The 21,748-nt window shown below is 40.4% G+C and overlaps 1 protein-coding gene across 12 annotated transcripts in view; it reads left to right on the top strand.

The window, feature by feature from the left end:
* The window catches only part of dmd (dystrophin), a 1,961,093-nt gene that overhangs the window by 697,339 nt on the left and 1,242,006 nt on the right, over positions 1-21,748 (top strand). For all 12 annotated transcript variants that reach the window (XM_072260552.1, XM_072260560.1, XM_072260554.1 and 9 more), the window contains 2 exons: positions 19,203-19,304; positions 20,742-20,849. In XM_072260552.1, coding sequence (XP_072116653.1) covers positions 19,203-19,304; positions 20,742-20,849 — 210 coding nt within the window. The remainder of the gene's footprint in view (positions 1-19,202; positions 19,305-20,741; positions 20,850-21,748) is intronic.

Below are 21,748 nucleotides of genomic sequence, written 5' to 3'. Positions count from 1 at the left end.
TATGCCTTTTGAAGATTAGTCTCCTCAAAAACTCCAGATTTAATCATTCATCTGCACACTCAAGAAAATTTACAGTAGCTAACTAATCAACCAACCCATCTGCTCATAACTACCATCAGGTAGGAGGTATGGGAGCCTGTAGAGGCACACTCAGTGTTTTACGGACAGTTTCATCAAGATTCTGAGCAGTCCATGATCACTGCCTTGCTATTTTTGTTTTCTTTTTCCACTACATATTTATTTTTTCTGCATAGTTTTGTAATTTATAGCATATTTTATGTATTGTACTGTACTATAGGTCCAAAACAACAAGTTGCATGAGATATCACAGTGAGATTAAACCTGATTCTGATTCTGATGTCTTTAGAAGGGGGGAGGAAACAGGAGCTCTTAGAGTGAATGCACATGGTCGCAAGGGGAATATGCAGACTTGACATAAGCAGTGCCAGAGGTCATGATGAACCCAGATCTGTGGCACAGTGAGGCAGCCCCTCTACGAGCTATGTGACTGAGGGTAGCAGAGATGGGAAATTGAAAAGGGCAAAGCTCCATCTTTGGTGATCTCCTGATTGTAGGTGTTGTGAGAAGCCATTTTCTATCAGTCTCTGGCTCTGGTACATTACATAGAAACAGCTCAAAGCCTGAATAGCTCCATCCAGCTAGACAATAACAGATGGCCTTAAGAAGAGGATGCCATAGTCATCTATAGAAAAGATGGCAATTAGGAGGATCAGAAATCTTACCGTAGTATCTGTCAGAATGATGGTCATTGTGAATTGTGACAAGGTTGAATTTGGGTGTATTATAGAATTCAACTCAAGAAACTTGAATTTGACAACAAGTTTTATGCTCTGGTGTACTTGGGAAGCTCCCATGCGAAACTCTTTGTCTCAGCTAACCTTGGCTATGTGGACAGTTAGCAATAACTCTACCTCATCGGCTTTAGTGCTGAATATGGCCTCCTCATACATAAATTGAAATTCCGTGGCACAAGGGAATGTAGAGTCAGCCATTAGTACAACACACTTACCTCTCCTATGACCCACCACATGGTTCAAGAACCCATTTTTGGTCTTTAATTGGTTTTAGCAGAGAGCAGAGTGGAATGCTGACATTACCTTGGACCATATTTTTTATCTTTCAATGCTACTAGTATTATTGTGTTAATTCAGTCGTGTAAGTTAAACAAAATTAATGTTAACTTAAGTTTATGTTTACATAAGTTTGTCCTGTTTGTAATGCACAGTGCGGCTGCTGTAAAAAGCCAGTTTTTCTGGCTTTTGTACCCCGGGTACATAAGCCTGTGACAATAAAGTTGCAAAGACTATGTGAAACATGTAGCCCATTCAGGATCCAAAGGCAAGGCCTTCTTCCTTTTACCAGCATTCTGTAAATGGGCAATTCTGAACAGGGTTTGCTTATGCATTGATAATGTATCCACGTCCAAATGGGAAATCAAACCATCTCTGCACATAATTGGGGTAATCCGAATAACTTCTTCACAGTTTGCTCATGATACAGATATAATGGAGAGATATCAAAGTCTCTCTACAAAAATGGCCTTGAATTTAGATTGTTAATTTGTTGTATATAAGCAAGAAGATGGCAATACGGAAATCAAATTGTTGGAGTTTAAATATCGAATGAAATATGGAATTGGAGCCATGGATTTCCTTGGCTACAACCCATACACAAGCTTTGCGAAAGACAGAAGTCATTGGAAATTTGGGTTGTGATTCTGGATGTTTTATTTATTTATCGAGATGCAGTGTAGCCCTTCAAGGCACGCCACCCAGCAATTCTTGGTTTAACCCTTGCCTAATCATGGGACAATTTACAATGACCAGTTAGCCTACCAAAGGGACATCTTTGTGCTGTGGGAGGAAACCGGAGCACCCAGAGGAAACCTACACGGTCACGGGGAGAACGTACAAACTCCTTACAGGCAGCAGCAGGAATTGAACCCAGGTCACCCGCACTGTAACCACAGCGGTAATGCCGCCCTAATAACTGATAATAATATAACATTAAATAATTGATAATTATGTGTGAATTATCAGTTTATTTATAAAAACTATGATTATATTTAATATGTTGTAATCAAATCGTTGAATTTTTTTCATAAACTTTCTGAGACATTTGAAGCAGTTTCTTAGGAGAAGATTTATTATATAAAAGAGAAAAGGGTAATGAGATGGGAAGCCAGGCTCAGAGAGCCAATGCTCATGTAATAACCCAAACGAATGAGTCTTGTGCGTTAAAATTCTACGAATCATTAATTGCAGTTGACGATACGAGTTCATGGGGATCCCTCGGTAACCAGTGATTAACTAAATTAATTTATGAATCCTTGTGAGTTAAAATGGAATATTGACAGTTTTTGAGAGGAAAAATGGAAGTGAGTGTTTGTGGTTTTGATTTTGGTGAATTTTATTTTTGTTTAAAACTGAATCCCATCGAGAATGTTGCTCCTCAAACATTCAGGACGTATTTGTCCGTCAATTCTAAATCTCTGCTCATAAGCATACAATAGTTGGCCATTTAATATTTCCTATTCATCTAAAAACAAAACATGTTTTGAACACTAATTTTCCTTGCAGCTTCACACAGATAAAGATTGTATCATGTGACAGTTGGAGGCAAACTTCTGTTTCACATCATGTTCAGGTCATTTTCGAGCAGTCATTTCAAATTGTTCTTGTAGATTTTGTAGATAACTCTCACTTCAGGCAATCCAAACCATATTCCAGCCCTTCTTTGTAATCTCTCCCCCTCCTCAACCACATATGGTAGCAGTTGTTTCTGCTTTGCAAAGCAGGTTAAGCAGCATTTATATAAAAAAGAAAATGTTAACATTTCAAGTCAAAGATGCTTTGTTGTTTATTTTTAAACACTGTATCTTTGGGGTTTGAGGATTCCAGTAGTAGGAGTCGTATTTTGTAACATGCTCGTTTACAACTCAAGTATAGAAGCCCTGCAAGGACTATTCCCTTTAGAAACGTACTTGTAATTTGTTTAAGAATATCCAGCAGCTAAATGTATCCTAATTTCACTGTAAATAATTAACTAGTAGTCAGAGCAAAGAGGACCAGACCTTCCCTAGGAGAATTCCAGAAATAACCCAAATTAATTTCAATTGAGAGCGTCTTTAGTAAATAATTTTACTATTTTAACTGAGAAAATATTTTTTATACAGTACTTGTTTATGTAAAGTTACATGTTTTTTGTACAGTTACATGTTTATGTAAAGTACAGCTTGGCATATGCTTGGGTTTTGTTTCAACAGAGTGGCATTCAAGCATTTTGAATGGTAAGGAGAATGGAGATATCAGAATGTACTTTGCTGTTTCTCAAGTCTATTGTTCCCTTAGTCAAGAGTTTAGATCACAGAAAAATTAAGTTCACTGACCAGGGCACACAAACTTATCTGCTGAACTTCCCCTCATTTTTTCCCCCAAGCCAATCCACAGAGCCCCCAGCAAGTTCTCTCTCTTCATAAACCAAACTTGATCAAGTTCGAGATAACTTCAGTCTAGAAGTTTTAAGCTTCAAGACCTGCACCTTGGTACCGCTCACTGCAATGGTACTCAGCTTCCTCATCGGCTGATCTCAATCAGCGAGATTTAGTAAGAACATCTCCTCCTCTCTGATGACCAACAGAGATGCACCTCAAAGCTGTGTGATTAGACCCACTCTACTCTCTATACACGTACAAGATCGCATCTCTAAGCTTAGCTCCGATGCCATCTTCAAATTTGTTGAACAAATCACAGGTGACAGTGAGTCAGAGTGAGATAGGACACTTGATTGACTGGTGCCGCAACAACAGTCTGCTGGACAAAATCAGCAAAACTAATGAGTTGATTGTTGACTTCAGGAAGGGGGAGGAGGGCAAATGTGAGCCAGACTACATTGGGTGTTGGCAGTGAAAAGAGCCGCAGCTTTAAATTCCTGGTCGGTAACGTATTGGATGACCTGTCCTGGACCCAAAATATGCATGCATTCATAAGAAAAGAACACTAGTGTCTTGAATGTCTAAGGATGTTGAAGTTTGCCTGTCATCAGAGGTCCCAGCAAATGCCTTCAGGTGTACTTCTGAATGTATCCCGACCTGTTGCATCATGGTGTGCTATGGTAATTCGAATGCACTGAAAGTAAGAAGCTGTAGAGAGTAGTGGTTTCTTTCTGATATATCACGAGCACATCCCTCCCCACCATTGGTAGCATCTACAGGAGACACAGACTCGAGAAAGCAATATCTATCGTCAAAGAGCCCCATCATCCAGGCCACGTAGCTGCCATTGGACAGAAGGTATGGAAGCATGAAGCCTCATCACTGAGTTCAAAAACAATCACTTCCCTTCAATCAATTGGTAAAACTCTGATCACAGTATAACAACACTATAATCACTGTGAACACTTTTCACTAAAATGGAACTTTGTATTTTGTTCTAATCGAGTTCGTTCTTGTAAACATTGCGTATAATTCACATTTAATTTGTCTTTCTTGTGGATATTGCTTATCTGATGCTATGTTCTTGTGATGCTTCTTCAAGTACTGTATGTTTGCCATTCCAACGATGCATACACTTTACTTTGACCTTATGTTGATGGTCATGAACTATTGAAGTGTTTATCAGCATTCAACTCTACAGTCAGTGGGAGAGACACAGTTCGAAAATACCTTTCTTCTGTCTGTGAAAACAGGTTATAATAGACTGCTTGATTTATTGTGACTTTCTGGATCCACGTAGCAGTATGAGTTAGTGGTGTCAGATCCATTCATTCTGGTCAGTTTTCACAAATTTACTCTAGTCTGTCAAGTTTCTTCTCATTTTGACTCATTAAAATTGTCAAATGATGCAAGCTGAATCATCAGTAAGACAAAGGAGATGGTGATGGATTTTAGGTAGATTAAGCCTGCACTACTCCCTGTTAATATTGATGGTGGGGTTGTGGATGTGGTGAGGAGCTACAGCTACTTGGGGGTGCGCCTGGATGACAGACTTGAATGGAGCACCAACACAGATCTGTGACAGTTGCCTCTGCGATTCTGTGGGCACAGGAGAGAAATATGGATGGTAGTTTGCCTCCCAGGTGCCAGTGTCCGGGATGTTTCTGATCGTGTCCATGATATCTTGAAGTGGGAAGGTGAACAGCCAGAGGTCGTGGTACACATTGGTAGCAACGACATAGGTAGGAAAAGGGAGGAGGTCCTGAAAACAGACTGCATAGAGTTAGGAAAGAAGCTGAGAAGCAGGACCACAAGGGTAGTAATCTCAGGGTTACTGCCTATGCCATGTGACAGTGAGTATAGGAATAGAGTTAGGTGGAGGATAAATGTGTGACTGAGGGATTGGAGCTGGACGCAGCGATTCAGATTTCTGGATCATTGGGAGCTCTTTCAGGGCAGGTGCGGCCTGTACGAAAAGGACGAGTTGCACTTGAATCCGAGGGGGACCAATATTCTGGCGGTGAGGTTTGCTAAGGCTATTAGGGAGAATTTAAACTAGAATTGCTGGGTGGTGGGAACCAAACTGAAGAGACGGAGGAAGGGGCGGTTGGCTCACAAATAGAGGAAGCTTGTAGGCAGTGTGGGAGGGAAGATAGGCAAGTGATAGAGGAGGGTTGTGCTGAGACTGATGGATTGAGATGTGTCTATTAATGCAAGGAGTATCATGAACAAAGCAGATGAGCTTAGAGTGTGGATCAGTACTTGGAGCTATGATGTTGTGGCCATTACAGAGACTTGGATGGCTCAGGGGCAGGAATGGCTACTTAGAGTGCCAGGCTTTAGATGTTTCAGGAAGGACATGGAGGGAGGCAAAAGAGTTGCTGACATGGCACTACTGATCAGAGATAGTGTCACAGCTGCAGAGAAGGAGCAAGTCATGGAGGGGTTGTCTACTGAGTCTCTGTAGGAGGAAGTTAGAAACAGGAGGGGGTCAATAACACTACTGGGTGTTTTTTATAGACCACTCAATAGTAACTGGGACATCGAGGATCAGATATGGAGACAGATTCCGGAACGGTACAATAATAACAGGGTTGTCGTGATGGGAGATTTTAATTTCCCCAATATTGATCGGCACCTCAAGGGGTTTAGATGGGGTGGAGTTTGTTAGGTGTGTTCAGAAAGGTCACAATATGTAGATAAACCTACAAGACGAGAGGCTGGACTTGATCTGGTATTGGGAAATGAGCCTGGTCAGATGTCAGGTCTCTCAGTGAGAGAACATTTTGCATTTTGAAGATAGTGATCACTATTCTATTCCCTTTACCATGGCATTGGAGAGAGATAGGAGCAGACAAGTCAGGAAAACGTTTAGTTGGAGTAAGGGGAAATACGAAGCTATCAGGCTGAAGCTTGGAAGCATAAATTGGGAGCAGATGTTCTTAGGGAATGTACGGCAGAAATGTGGCAAATGTTCAGGGGATATTTGCGTGGTATTCTGCATAGGCATGTTCCAATGAGACAGGGAAAGGATGATTGGGTACAGGAACCATGGTGCGCAAAGACTCTTGAAAATCTAGTCAAGAAGAAAAGAAAAGCTTACGAAAGGTTCAAAAAACTAGGTAATGATAGAGATCTAGAAAATTATAAGGCTAGCAGGAAGGAGCTTAAGAATGAAATTAGGACAGCCATTTGGGGTCATGAGAAGGCCTTGGTGAGCAGGATTAAGGAAAACCCCAAGGCATTCTACAAGTATGTGAACAGCAAGAGGATAAAACATGAGAGAATAGAACTAATTAAGTGTGACAGTGAAAAAATGTGTATGGAACCGGAAGAGGTAGTGGAGGTATTTAATTAATACTTTGCTTCAGTATTCACGATGGAAAAGGACCTTGGCGATTGTAGGGATGACTTACAGTGGACTGAAAAGCTTGAGCATATAGATATTAAGGAAGAGGATGTGCTGGAGTTTCTGGAAAGCATCACGTTCGATAAGTTACCGGGACCAGACTAGATATGCCCCCTACTGTGGGAGGCGAGGGAGAAGATTGCTGAGCCACTGGCAATGATCTTTGCATCATCAGTGGGGACAGGAGATGTTCTGGAGGATTGAAGGGTTGCAGATGTTGTTCCCTTCTTCAAGAAATGGCGTAGAGATAGTGCAGGAAATTATAAACCAGTGAGCCTTACTTCAGTGGTTAGTAAGTTGATGAAGAAGATCCTGAGAAGCAGGATTTATGAACATTTGGAGAGGCATAATATGATTAGGAATAGTCAGCATGGCTCTGTCAAAGGCAGGTCGTGCCTTACGAGCCTTATTGAATTTTTTGAGGATGTGACTAAACAGATTGATGAAGGTAGAGTAGTAGATGTAGTATATATGGATTTCAGCAAGGCATTTAATGAGGTACCCCATGCAAGGCTTATTGATAAAGTAAGGAGACATGGGATCCAAGGGGACCTTGCTTTGTCGATCCAGAATCGGCTTGCAAACAGAAGGCAAAGAGTGATTGTGGACGGGTCATATTCTGCATGGAGGTCGGTGACCAGTGGCGTGTCTCAGGGATCTGTCCTGGGACCCCTTCTCTTTGTGATTTTTCTAAGTGACCTGGATGAGGAAGTGGAGGGATGGGTTAGTAAATTTGCTGATCACACAAAGGTTGGGGGTGTTGTGGATAGTGTGGAGGGCTGTCAGAGGTTACAGTGGGACATTGATAGGATGCAAAACTGGGCTGAGAAGTGGCTGATGGAGTTCAACCCAGATAAGTGTGAGGTGATTCATTTTGATTGGTCAAATATGATGGCAGAAAATAGTATTAATGGTAAGACTCTTGGCAGTATGGAGGATCAAAGGAATCTTGGGTTCCGAGTCCATAGGACACTTAAAGCTGCTGTGCGGGTTGACTCTGTGGTTAAGAAAGCATATGGTGCATTGGCCTTCATCAATCGTGGGATTGAGTTTAGGAGCCAAGAAGTAATGTTTCTGCTATATCGGACCCTGGTCAGACCCCACTTGGAGTACTGTGCTCAGTTCTGGTCACCTCACTACAGGAAGGACATGGAAACTGTAGAAATGGTGCAGAGGAGATTTACAAGGATGTTGCCTGGATTGGGGAGTATGCCTTATGAGAATAGGTTGAGTGAACTTGGCCTTTCCTCCTTGGAACAACGGAGGATGAGAGGCCTTGATAGTGTGGATAGTCAGAGGCTTTTTCCCAGGGCTGAAATGGCTAACATGAGAGGGCACAGTTTTAAAGTGCTTGGAGGTTGGTAGAAAGGAGATGTCGGGGTAATTTTGTTACGCAGAGAGTGGTGAATGCGTGAAATGGACTACCGGCAACGGTGGTGGAGGCGGATACGATAGGGTCTTTTAAGAGGCTCTTGGATAGGTACATGGAGCTTAGAAAAAAAGAGGGCTATGGGTAACCCTAGGTAATTGCTAAAGTATGTACATGTTTGGCACAACATTGTGGGCCAAAGGGCCTGTATTGTGCTGTCGGGTTTCTATGTTTCTTCTTCCTGTGGAGACTGTAGTCCTTTGAGGTATGCAGGCCTTTCCTTCACATGTTCTGCCAGTCTGTTGTTGCCAGTATAATCTTCTATGTGGTAGTGTGCTGGGGCAATGGCATCTATTACAGGAGTCAAACTGGACACACTGGAGGCTGTGGTAGGGCAAAGGACACTACGGAAAATCCTGGCAATTCTGGACAATGTTTCTCACTCTCTGCATCCTACCTTGGCTGAACAGAGGAGCACTTTTAGTAATAGACGAAGACAGCTGTGCTGCTTCAAAGAGCGCCATATGAGGTCATTCTTACCCTCAGCCATTGGGCTGTATAATGAGTCAACCTATAGCTGGGGAAGTGATGACCCCTCCTTTTAAACTGTTTGTGGTAACTTATTTTTTATTCTTTCTTCTCTTTTAATATTTGTACACCTGTGACTTGTAATGCTTCTGTGAGCTGTAATTTCCTTTGGTATCAATAAAGTATCTATCTATCTATCTAGAGCAGCATATGGGACTAATTTTGGTGTGCAGTGTCATCTGACATGAATTGTCCCGTGCACCCTGCTGTGTCAATGGAGCTGCTTTCAAACATATTGCCATAACTTTCTATCAATGTTTTAAGGTCTGACTGAAATTTCTTTGCTAATGTTGTCTGAGGAGTTTAATGTTGATTGCAGACATTAAGAATGAAGGGGATCATTGTTATACCTGCCTCCTGATTAGGTGTGTTTTGTTGAATCAGTTGAATTTTCCTTTTCATCAGGCAGAAAGGTTAAAAAAATGAGACATAAGTGTCACCAGTAAGGAATAGGAAGCACTTTTATTTGTTTATTTTGCAATTATTTATGCCAACACTTTTTAAAGCCAGTTCTGCCTGAAATTTACTCTCATTCAAGTAGCTCTTCTTGATTGTAAACAAAGGTAGAAAGTGAGCAATAATCAATGACAACAGCCAAGGTCAGCCCATGACTGCTGAAGAGTTACCATAGCTACCTATTTCGAATAATTGAATGCCATCACGTTCAATTTTCCAGCACCAGTGATTCTAGGGTTGTCACGATCACAATTCGTTAACAATTCTGATTTTCTTTGAAAACTAGAACTCAAAAGCCTTGCTGATGCAGAAACAAGTATTTAAATTGTCCTTGGTGTATCCTAAGCTATTTCTAAATTTAGTTCTTAATGTATGGAGAACAGAGGTTATACACTTTTGAAGCTTATTCTGCCCACCATTGTCGTGACCATCACCCTTTGAGATTGTAGTGGGATCCTATCATGGCAGTTTGCCCTTTTTTTACTCTTTTCTGACTCTGCCTTTAAAGCACCAAAAATTTAATCGAAGTGGGTTGCAAATTACTGAAAATGAGATTATCAACAACACAAGGTTAATCTATGAAAATATATAACTAAATAAGATAAATAATTGGCTTCTGACCTCAAAATGGAACTCTATGTTGTATTTTTTAGAACTGTTTGGATGCTGGTACTGTTTTCCACAATCTTCGCTGACGATATAAATCTTTTGCTATCACATTGTCAGTTATCAAATGTCTTCCATTAGAACACCCAAGTTCCAAATGACTCAGCGATTGAATGCATCTCCCATTGTGCATTCTGCCCATTTGAATTACCCCCAGCATACATACTGGTTGCTCGTTGTTCATCATGTCTGTGGACGAACCTTCAAAGACCAAACTTCAGAGCAATGCCCAGTTGATTGATGAAGTCACCATTTTGAATCTTGACAATATCTTTTTGACGACATATTTAATTTCCCTCATTTTTCTCATTATGAGTATCCTGGAGTGGGATTAGCATTGTGAGGTAAAATGTATATTTTAGGCATGAAAGATCATATTCCACATCATGTTCAAGGTGCATGCAGAATGAGACTAGAATGGTTACAGAAAGACATAAAAGGAATGTAAGAGGGCTTCCCTGAACCCAGTGCCATTTTATAATTATGTAAAACCTCACTTTGTTCTACATTTGCATGGTGGTCTTTGAAAATCTCCGGCTTTTTGAACTCAGAAATCTGATTGATTAGAGTTAAGCCGAGGTAGCCACCTGATTTGTTCAATGATCCAAATTTAAAAGGATTTTTCTCATCCATGTTCTATGATGGCTGTCGGAGTGTGCAGTGATCCAGAATAAAAGTAGTGTGAGCTCTGATTCAAAATTCAACTTTTATAGGTGGCCATCTGTTTAGAATAAGTTTGTGTTGTTTTCTTTCAGCTTTGTGCTCTTGTCAGAGATGTTTCAAAACACACAGGATTTTATTCATGAAAAGTGTTACTCATGTTTTGTCATTTGTATTTTTCTAGAGTTGCTGTCAATCTCATTTCAATGTGAAGTCCATCATTTGGGCTATCAGATTTTTGCACATCAGAGTACATAAAAGTAATGTGATCTTGCTTGTATGTCAAAGACCAGGTTTGTGTTATCCCTTTGGCTACTCAGACAAGTAAATGTTGAGCAGTACAAGAGTCACGTTTGGAATTTGCTTGGATCAACACATGGGGGCAATAAGCATCATTGATTCAAAATATTATGATAACTTTTTGTGGATAGAAGCCCATTAGCATGTTCAAGAAAGTTATGTGCAGTGTATGTGAGCATCATACAGAATCCTGTGCAGTGACCCCATGGAGGCAGTTTCAAGATGAAAGATTGGCTTCTTACACTGCTCTCCCAAGACCACTAATGTTCATTGAAATAGGTCCGTTGAGTCTTCTCCTCCATTCAAATTGATTACAGCCGATCCTTTATCCAGTACCATATTCTCACTCACTGCTCATAACTCTTGGTGCCTTTTGTCTTGGCAACACAGTAGTGCAGCACTTAGTGTTGTCTCACATGCAGGGACTGCGATTTCAAGCCTGACCTCTGCTGCTGACTGTGTGGGGTTTATATGTTTTTCCTGTACACTGCTAGGTTATCTAGTTGATTCCTGAATCCCGATGATGTCCTACTAGTTGTTTAGTTGCTGTAAAATGATCAAAGAGGGGTTGATGGACATCTAGAAACATAGAAATATAGAAAACCTACAGCATAATACAGGCCCTTCGGCCCTCAAAGCTGTGACGAACGTGTCCCTACCTTAGAAATTACTAGGCTTACACATAGCCCTCTATTTCTCTAAGCTCCATGTACCTATCCAAAAGTCTCTTAAAAGACCCTGTCGTATCTGCCTCCACCACCGTCGCCGGCAGCCTATTCTACGCTCTCACCACTCTCTGAGTAAAAAACTTACCCCTGACATCTCCTCTGTACCTACTCCTCAGCACCTTAAACTTGTGTCCTCTTGTGGCAACCATTTCAGCCCTGGGAAAAAGCCTCTGACTATCCACGCGATCAGTGACTCTCATCATCTTATACGCCTCTATCAGGTCATCTCTCATCCTCCGTCGCTCCAAGGAGAAAAGGCCGAGTTCACTCAACCTGTTTTCATATGGCATGCTCCCAAATCCAGGCAACATCCTTGTAAGGCTTCTCTGCACCCTTTCTATGGCTTCTTTATCCTTTTTGTAGTGAGGCAACCAGACTGAGCACGGTACTGCAAGTGGGGTCTGACCAGGGTCCTATATAGCTGCAACATTACCTTTCGGCTCCTAAATTCAATTTCACGATTAATGAAAGCCAGTACACTGTATGCCTTCTTAACCAGAGTTAACCTGCACAGCTGCTTTGAACGTCCTGTGGACTCTGACCCCAAGATCCCTCTGATCCTCCACACTGCCAAGAGTCTTACCATTAATACTATATTTTGCTATCATATTTGACCTACCAAAATGAACCACCTCACACTTATCTGGGTTGAACTCCATCTACCACTTCTCAGCCCAGTTTTGCATCCTATCAGTGTCCCGCTGTAACCTCTGACAGCCCTCCACACTATCCACAACACCTCCAACCTTGTGTCATCAGCAAATTTACTAACCCATCCCTCCACTTCCTCATCCAGGTCATTTATAAAAATCACGAAGATTTTTACACAGAACAGAACAGATCACTGGTCACTGACCTCCATGAAGGATATGACCCGTCTACAAACACTCTTTGCCTTCTGTGGGCAAGCCAGTTCTGGATTTACAAAGCAATGTCCCCTTGGATCCCATGCCTCCTTACTTTATCAATAAGCCTTGCATGGGATACCTTATGAAATGTCTTGCTGAAATCCATATACACTACTGCTCTTCCTTCATCAATGTGTTTAGTCACATCCTCAAAAAATTCAATCAGGCTCGTAAGGCACAACCTGCTCTTGACAAAGCCATGCTGACTATTCCTAATCATATTATACCTCTCCAAATGTTTATAAATCCTGCCTCTCAGGATGTTCTCCATCAACTTACCAACCACTGAAGTAAGACTCACTGGTCTATAATTTCCTGGGCTATTTCTACTCCCTTCCTTGAATAAAGATACAACATCCGCAACCCTCCAATTCCTCGGAACCTCTCCTGTCCCCATTGATGATTCAAAGATCATTGCCAGAGGCTCAGCAATCTCCTGCCTCGCCTCCCACAGTAGCCTGGGGTACATCTCATGCGGTCCCGGCAACTTAACCAACTTGATGCTTTCCAAAAGCTCCAACACATCCTCTTTCTTAATATCTACATGCTCAAACTTTTCAGTCTGCTGCAAGTCAGCACTACAATCACCAAGATCCTTTTCCAGAGTGAATACCAAAGGAAGTATTTATTAAGTATCTCTGCTATTTCCTCCGGTTCCATACACACTTTCCCACTGTCACACTTAATAATAGGTCCTATTCTTTCATGTCTTCTCCTCTTGCTCTTCACATACTTGTAGAATGTCTTGGGGTTTTCCTTAATCCTGCCCGCCAAGGCCTTCTCATGGCCCCTTCTGGCTCTCCTAATTTCTTTTTTAAGCTCCTTCCTGTTAGCCTTATAATCTTCTAAATCTCTAACATTACTTAGCTCTCTGAACCTTTTGTAAGCTTTTGTTTTCTTGACTTGATTTATTAAAGCCTTTGTACACCACGGTTCCTGTACCCTACCATAACTTCCCTGTCTCATTGGAACATACCTATACAGAACTCCACACAAATATCCCCTGAACATTTGCCACATTTCTTCCGTACTTTTCCCTGAGAACATCTGTTCCCAATTTAAGCTTCCAATTTCCTGCCTGATAGCCTCATAATTCTCCTTACTTCAATTAAACACTCTTCTAACTTGTCTGTTCCTATCTCTCTCCAATGCTATTTTAAAGGAAATAGAATTATGATCACTATCTCCAAAATGCTCTCCCACTGAGAGATCTGACACCTGACCAGGTTCATTTCCCAATACCAAATCAAGTACAGTCTCTCCTCTTGTAGGCTTATCTACATATTGTGTCAAGAAACCTTCCTGAATACACCTAACAAACTCCAACCCATCTGAACCCCTTGCTCTAGGGAGATGCCAATCGTTATTTGGGAAATTAAAATCTCCCATCACAACAACTCTGTTATTATTACACCATAATAATAGGTTGCAGAGCAACAGGGAGAGGGAGACGCACTGGGTGAGAGTGCTGTCTTGGGAACGAGCATTGGTTGAACATTTTCTTTCTGTGTCATTTCAAGTAGCAAGTAATTATCACCTCAAAGTTTACTTCTCGGCCTATTCCGGTGGAGAAATCCCAGGTTCAGTTCCCTTTCTGTCAAGAAATTTACCCTTGTACCAGTCATAAATATCTTGTTCCATATTCTGGGACTACAATCCATAATTCTTGAATCCCTGCATTCAAGGCGTGTTAGAATTTTGTACAATTCAATAATGTTACCTCTCATTTTTCTAAACTCTTGTGAATGCAGGCATGGTTGACTCGATTGCTCCTCAGATGACAATCCTGCTGTCTCAGGCATAATTAGAGAGAACCTTCATGACATTAAACTCTCTACAACTGTACATGAGCAGCTGCGGCACAATTTCTAATTGGGACGGGACATTTAACATAACTCCATAATTTTCTTCAATCTCTGTGGTTTATCTCCCCATGAATTATTCTGCATTCATTAGTAGTCACAGTGTAACTGCACTTGATTAGCCTCTGCAGAATATCTCCCAGAAGGCTTAATAGTACTTGAATGCCATTCCTTTTGAGTTTGCCACTGAATGTATGAAGCAAGTGCCAAGGTACCTCTGAATGTGTCATCTCTTGGTGTGAAGACCTATCAGTTGGCATGTACGAGGTCAGCATGGAGAAATGTTTTTCATATCCCCAGCTGCCACTCAGTGCCAATTGTAAACCTGCATGGGACAGATGTAATTATATACGTTCACAGAAGGATCGCTGGGATATTCTGAGGTGACTTTGAAAATGTCTTGGCTTTTCTTTTCTGTGAAAAGCTGACAGGTCAATTTTACTAAGTGTTGAGCGTCTGTGAACTGCTGATGCTGCTGTGCATGCAGTGGTGGGATTGAACCAGAAGAGGTTTTAGTTTGTACAGCTTAATATCAGAAGCAGACAGTGCAGATAGTTATCTGCTGAAACTGCGTCATATCTAAATGGATTCACCATTGATTCATGTTGGTGTTGCTTAAAGCAAAAATGATGACCGTATTCAATGCAAGACGTTATAATGGTTTCTATTCAAGGTACCACTATCTCTAACTCTCCCTGCTTTGTATTCACTTGGTGAGAAGGGATCTTATTTTAGAAATTAAGATTCAGGATTATTTTGCGTTAACAGTCTGTCATTGACACACTACTTCAGACCCATGTACTTATGCATGCACATTGTATGCTTTACTTGCTGTTGAAACTGAACATCTTTGCAAGATGGACTTCCAGCAGTTGAACGCACCAATTTCTGTGAATTTGTACACAGATTGAGCTTTTCAGCACTGAGTTTCAACATGAGCTGGAGTGATGATTTAGGCAGATTTTTGAGAGTGAGGTGGTGGTAGCCCTGGAAACTAACTTGTATAGACACGTGCATTTTTCAGCATGTTCACTGGCTACCAATCAGATGAAGGAATCTGGCTAACTATCTTATTTTGGCTGAATTCACTTGAGATGAGGGGGTATTTTTAAGAGTGTACTGCTCCTTATACTTTGCTCCTGTAATTGGTTTCAGTCGATGCAAAAATGGATTCAAAGTACTTTGAGGTATTATTGAGGCTAGATTGAAGAAGTCTCTGCCCCAACTACTATCAACATATCACCTGCAATATTAGAGGACTCAACACACTTAACCAACTATTTTACTACCATCAAGCATAACTATCACTCCAACCCTCACCCACACTTTGGTAAATCCGCCCTCCTGGCTGTGCTGCTTCTGCCTGCACACAGTCAGAGACTAAAGAGCATAGCATCGGCAAAGGGAATTAAGAAGAGCTGGATGGCAGATTGGATAAGGAAATTCAGGACTGGACATGTTCAAGAATTTATCAGATGACCTTGATGAATATACCACAGTGATCACTGTCTTACTAGGGATGTGTGCTTGAATAGGCATCCACAAAAACATTTTGAGTCTTCCCCAACCCGAAACCCTGGTTGAACCAGGACACTCATAACCTGCTGAGGGCTATATCTGTGGCATTTAGGGCAGGTAATTTAGGATCATATAAGAAGTCCAGGTATGACCTCTGGCAGACCATTGAGAGGGCATAGGGCCAATTTCAGACTAAACCAGGGATTCCCAGAGCTTATAACAATACCTGCTGCGCCCTGTTTTTTTTTGTAGGAGCTCCCTTTTGTTCTTCCAGGTTCTCTTTCTCCAATGCATCTATTTTGATGAATCCATCTTCCACACCAGTGCTTCCCTTGTATATTTTCTCTTTGATTATTTTAAACTGCAGATTCCCTGAACTCTAACTGACTCTTCAACCAATGTCATTTCCTGTGCCTCTCCACATCTCCCAGAAAAAGGATAGAATTTTTCTTGACCACACCTTTCTCAGTTGAGACCTTGCAGCTGCACAAGACATTAGACAGGCCATATGTGGAATATTATGTGTAGTTCTAGTCACTACACTGTAGAAAAGATGGAGCAGAGCTGGAAAGAATGGAGAAGAAATTCACCAGGGTATTGCCTGGAATAGAGACTTCAGTTGTAAAGAACCGATTGGATAAGCTGGTAGTGGTCTTACTGGAGAGCAAGAGGCTCGGGGTGACTTTATCAAGGTTTATAAAATTATGGGGGGTGTACAGATAAGGTAGATAGTCACAGTCAATTCCAAAAGTAGGGAGTCTAAAACTAGGGTATATGGGTTTAAGGTGAGAAGAGCAATGTTTGCAGGAGAACTGAGGAGCAAGCCTTTCTAGTAAATGGTGGTGGATAAATGGAACAAGCTACCTGAGGAGGTCATAGGATTAGGTACAATACAAGTGTTTTAAAATGAATTTCAAAAGATATATGGATAGGCGAGGAATAGAGGGATGCAGATCAATTGCAGAAGAAAGAGATTAATGTAGATTAACACCTCAGTCAGCATGGGCGAGTCAGATCAAGTGGCCTGTTTCTGTCTTGTGTGACCCTGAGTTAGAAATCATAGACTGATGTATTATTTTGTTAATCGTTAACATGACAAATATAGTTAATGTGAAGCCTTTGTGGATCAACTTTCAATCAAATTCAACCTTATAATTTGCATTATTTTGTCTTTTCCATAACTTGTTACCTTTGTGGGGAAGTTATTTTTGCATCAAACTGGAGTCTATGCTCCCAAATGCCTGTGTCTATCTCCTTTGAACCATTGCAATGTTAGCAATGTAATCTCATAAGTGAAATAAATACTGTCATGGTGATTTGCATCAGTACTCAATTACCTGTGTAATTTTTTTAAAATGGAGCACTTGATTTGACATTAAGATGCTAAACTTCAAAATACAAACTCATGAAATATAAAAAGTGAGTTCAGCATTTGCTGGAAGTACCAAGAAATTACCTTTCTCTAATAGATTTTAGTTTAACTAAAAGCTCACAAATATTTCCAGACATGAATAATTGAATTTCATTCAGCTTTACATTATTTTCAAAACACTTTTTATCAAAACAAAATCTGTTTCTCTCCCCCCAACCACCACACACCCATTTAGGTCTGAAGGTATTAACAACTGAGAGGATTAAAAGAAACATGCGTAGATGTGACAGTGTACTTTGTCATGTGCTGTACATGTGGATATATCTCTCGCTGATCCAACAGGGTTGGGGCAAGGGCTCTGAACACTTGAAATTGGATTGGTGGTATCTGTTGTGAAATTTATAATGATGCAATTAATGGAGGCAAATTATATTCAAGTACTTTCCTTTTATATCTTTAATGTCCAGCTTCTAATTCTGGCTAATATTTTCTTTGGTCCTATTCCCATCCCCTACCCTATTTCCAATCCTTGTTCTGATCACCAACTTGCTATGTTATGGATTTGTACTAGTGATCAATATTTCATCCAGCTGGTCTTTGCAGCCAAAATACTGTGTGTAAAAGGTCATTTTGAAATGAAGACAGTGAAAGCTCCAAACCTGAATTCTTTCCTTCAGTCTCTTCTATTGTGCAGGTGGTCTTGTTGTAATGTCAAACAAGGCCCTTGAATTCATCCATATAATTCTAATAGAAATTTTTAAAAAACTTATTGAGGGTCTTGCTCTAATTGAAAGTTGTTTAGATTTTCCAAATGCTGAGGAAAAGCAGCCACCAAAAAGACTTGTAAATGTAGGCAGAGCATGTGGAAACAAGAACAAGTAGAAGGCTAGATAGGTAGCCGATTATAATTCAGGAGAGCAAAGAATAAATGCTGATTCTTCGATAGCAGAAGCCGCGAAGTGGGATCACGATAGAATTAGTGTTGTTCATCATTTACATGAACAATTAACTTGCAATATCAAATACGTTTTACTAATTTGTGGATTGCATTGAATTGGAGTGGTGGTTTGCAATTGATGAATCTTGGAACTAAAGACATTAGATACAGTGGAGGAGTAAAGGCATTTGGATTCAAGTGCACAAGTTAACATGACCCTGAATAAAAACAACCAAATGCTGAGGTTGATTTCAAAAGGGGGTGAAATCATAAAGGAAAGTAGATGTGAAACATGATTGCTCAGCTCTAAGCACGATGTACTGCTTTGGTTGCTATTTTATGAAAAGGATGCAGAAACTTCAGAGTAAATGCAGAAATAATTTGTAAGGACAGTACCAGAAATGCAAGATGAACCTATGATGAAGAGATAAATGATGAGGGTCTCCTTTGTCTTAGGAGGAAGGAAAGGGTTGAACTTTAACCAGAAAGAGGAAATGAAGTGGAAGATTTTGAATGACAGACACAGAGAAAAATGTTTTGACTTGTGAGGAAGATTGAAATTACAAAACTCTCAATATCAGATGGTCACCAAGGAATCAAATAATAAGGAAGTACTTTAACCAGAAAATGCTAGCCTGTTTTGATCAAAGAAACTGGTTGAGGTAACTTATAAGCATAAGCCATGAGAGTACATGAGAGACAAAATTTTGTTGGATAACAATAAACTGATAAAGGTGACATCAAAGAAGTTCTTGTAAGCAATGCATGGTTTGCTGGGTCAGATTAGGTTTTCCTGTACTGTAATCTTGATCAAGACAGAGTGTCTTCCATCCCTAAACTGCTGCCAAAATTGGGAATCCCTATAGAATACCAGAACAAAATTGAAGAAAAGTGATGTTTTAAGTGGGAATAATTTGAAACTGTGGAGTCAGCCTTCTGTAAACAAAATCTTGTTTTAATTTTTTTGTGTTGCAGATTCTTGGAGAGAGATGGGCGGCCATTTGTAAATGGACTGAGGAACGCTGGGTCCTATTGCAAGAGATCCTTTTTAAATGGCAGTATTTCACTGAGGAACAGGTATCTCACCACCAATTACCTTTATCACATATAATTCCGTTCATCCTGAAGTGGATTACTGGTATTTCAGAATGATTCCATTTGATCTTTATATTTGGGTCTACCACTAGCCAGCCATAATTCAGCAATTGCTCCTGGGTCGTCTCCTCCTTCCCTTTCTCCTACTGTCCACTCTCCCCTCCTATCAGATTCCTTCCTCTCTAACCCTTGACCTTTCCCACCTACCTGGCTTCACGAATCACCTTCCAGCTAGCATCTTTCCCCTCCCGCTACCTTTTTATTCAGGCATCTTCCCCCTTCCTCCTCAGAAGGATCTTGGCCCGAAATGTCAACTGCTTACTGTTCTCCATAGATGCTGCCTGACCCGCTGAGTTTGTCCGGCATGTTGAGTGTGTTGCTTTGGTATTGTTATTTATATTCGTTGCTCATTTATTCTCCTTTCCCAAATGTACCTCAGTGCATCCAAGGAATTCTTAAAACTATTTGTTTCCTTCCAGGTGATTCTAACAGAAATACAGGTTGGTGGAAGGAGATTTGAAGGATTACTGAGTAGATTATAACATAGAATAGTGAAATCAATATCTATTTTAGAATGATATTGACTAATATTAGAGATCCTTGTGACACAACGTGACGATGAATGGGAATCTATGGTCATCCTGGCCAGAATTCCAAGTCCATGTATTTCAACAGATGATCTGGTCATGCATCTGAGTGAATTTTGTGCTACCTTGGTGTATAGGCAGGTGACCTTAATGAAGATGGAACTATTTTGAGATCTTTTAGCTGGGTGTAGTGTCAATGCTGGCTAATTGTAAACTATTTTATATTTTACCCTCTGTTCAAAACAAAAATAAAAAAACAAGCTATTTTCTGTAAAAGGTGTAAGGATATTCAAAGGTGTGTAGAAAAAGCAAGTTAAACAGTTATAGTTTATAATACTGTATGCTTTTACACTGATAGCAAAGCAATGCCAATAAGTTGTAAATTCATGGTATTTGGAGAAACTGCATTTTTTCTTGTCTGTGACATTGTTAGTGTTCCATTGTGGACAAATAAACAAAACCATAAGTAACTTATAACTATTTAGCATTGCTTCCTAATCTTAGCTGTCAAAATCAGTTTTCTAGTTTCCAGCTATAAGGCTGCAAATAAAAACCTCTGAACAGTATGATTCACCTTTGCTTGTCACCTCTTCTGAGCAGCTGGTTGTACCTTGAAAGCTAGCAGGTGACAACTTAAATGTAGAAACTTGAATCATCCGCACTGCTTAATTGGACAATGGTTGTATTTCTTCATTTACATTGATCATGTTAAGTGTTCATAACAAAAATATGAGAACGAGGCACTAAGATATCTGGGCAAATAATAACAGATATGATTGATTATTTTAGTTCATCTTCTTCAATGTTTTAATGCAAATATTCTTCCTCTCAGTGTCTATTTGATAAATGGTTGGCGGAGAAGGAAAAATCAGTGAGTAAGATTCAAACATCTGGTTTTGAAGATCAGAATGCGTTGCTCACTAATCTGAGGAAATTAGCGGTGAGTGCAATAATTACTGAAAGATGCTTCCATTCAGCGATGGTTTAATAATCATAATATCAAGTACCCACAAGTTATTTTACTGAGTGGTTATGTCAATTTTTCTTTCAGTTTGGACAACCAAAACCACTGAAAGTTGCTTTCTAGTCATTGAAGAAACAAATTCTCAATTGTTGTTTGTTGTCAATGGTTGTTTTTTAACCAATTTATCATTCATTTTCTTATAATACATTAAGGATAGATCTACTGTCCAATTTTATACCTCCATTCAGGTTGCTTTGTCCACTGATGACAGTCAGCTCCATTCCACCAATGCCTGTGCTATCTTTACTAGCCTATACCCACTCAAAATGGTTAGACTACTCAGCTAATGTCCAGTTCCTAGATGAGTACAAAGGTTTCAAAGGTACATTTAATATCAGAGATGTGTATGCAATATACATCCTGAAATTCTTTTTCTTCGCAGCCATCCATGAAAACAGAGGAGTGCCCCAAAGAATGAATGACAATTAAATGTTAGAACCTCAAAGCCCCCCCCCAGCTCCTCCCTCCCATGCATAAGCAGCAGCAAAACAATGGTCCCCCCTCCAGCAAAACAAAGCATTGGCGCCCCCCCCCCCATTGAGCATTCAAGTGTGCAGCAAAGCATCAATAAAAACACAAATTTGCAGTATCCCAAAGACTACTTGTTCACCCAGTAATTCGAAATACCACAGGCTCTCTCTTTCTCCATAATAAGGGAAAAGGGGGTGTCTCCGTTTCACAGCGAGAGGAGAGACATAACAAACAACTTGCTGATTTGCGATGTTAGAAGTCCGTTGTGTCGCTTTTTCCAAGCTCTGTGCCCAAAGATCTCGGGTCTGTGGGGACACAGCCTTAGATCTTCCGTCTCCCACGCA

The sequence above is a fragment of the Mobula birostris genome, chromosome 6 (genome assembly GCF_030028105.1).
Source record: "Mobula birostris isolate sMobBir1 chromosome 6, sMobBir1.hap1, whole genome shotgun sequence".
NCBI lineage: Eukaryota > Metazoa > Chordata > Chondrichthyes > Myliobatiformes > Myliobatidae > Mobula > Mobula birostris.
Note: the sequence above shows the minus strand (reverse complement) of the source record. Positions and strands in the feature narration are given on the sequence as shown.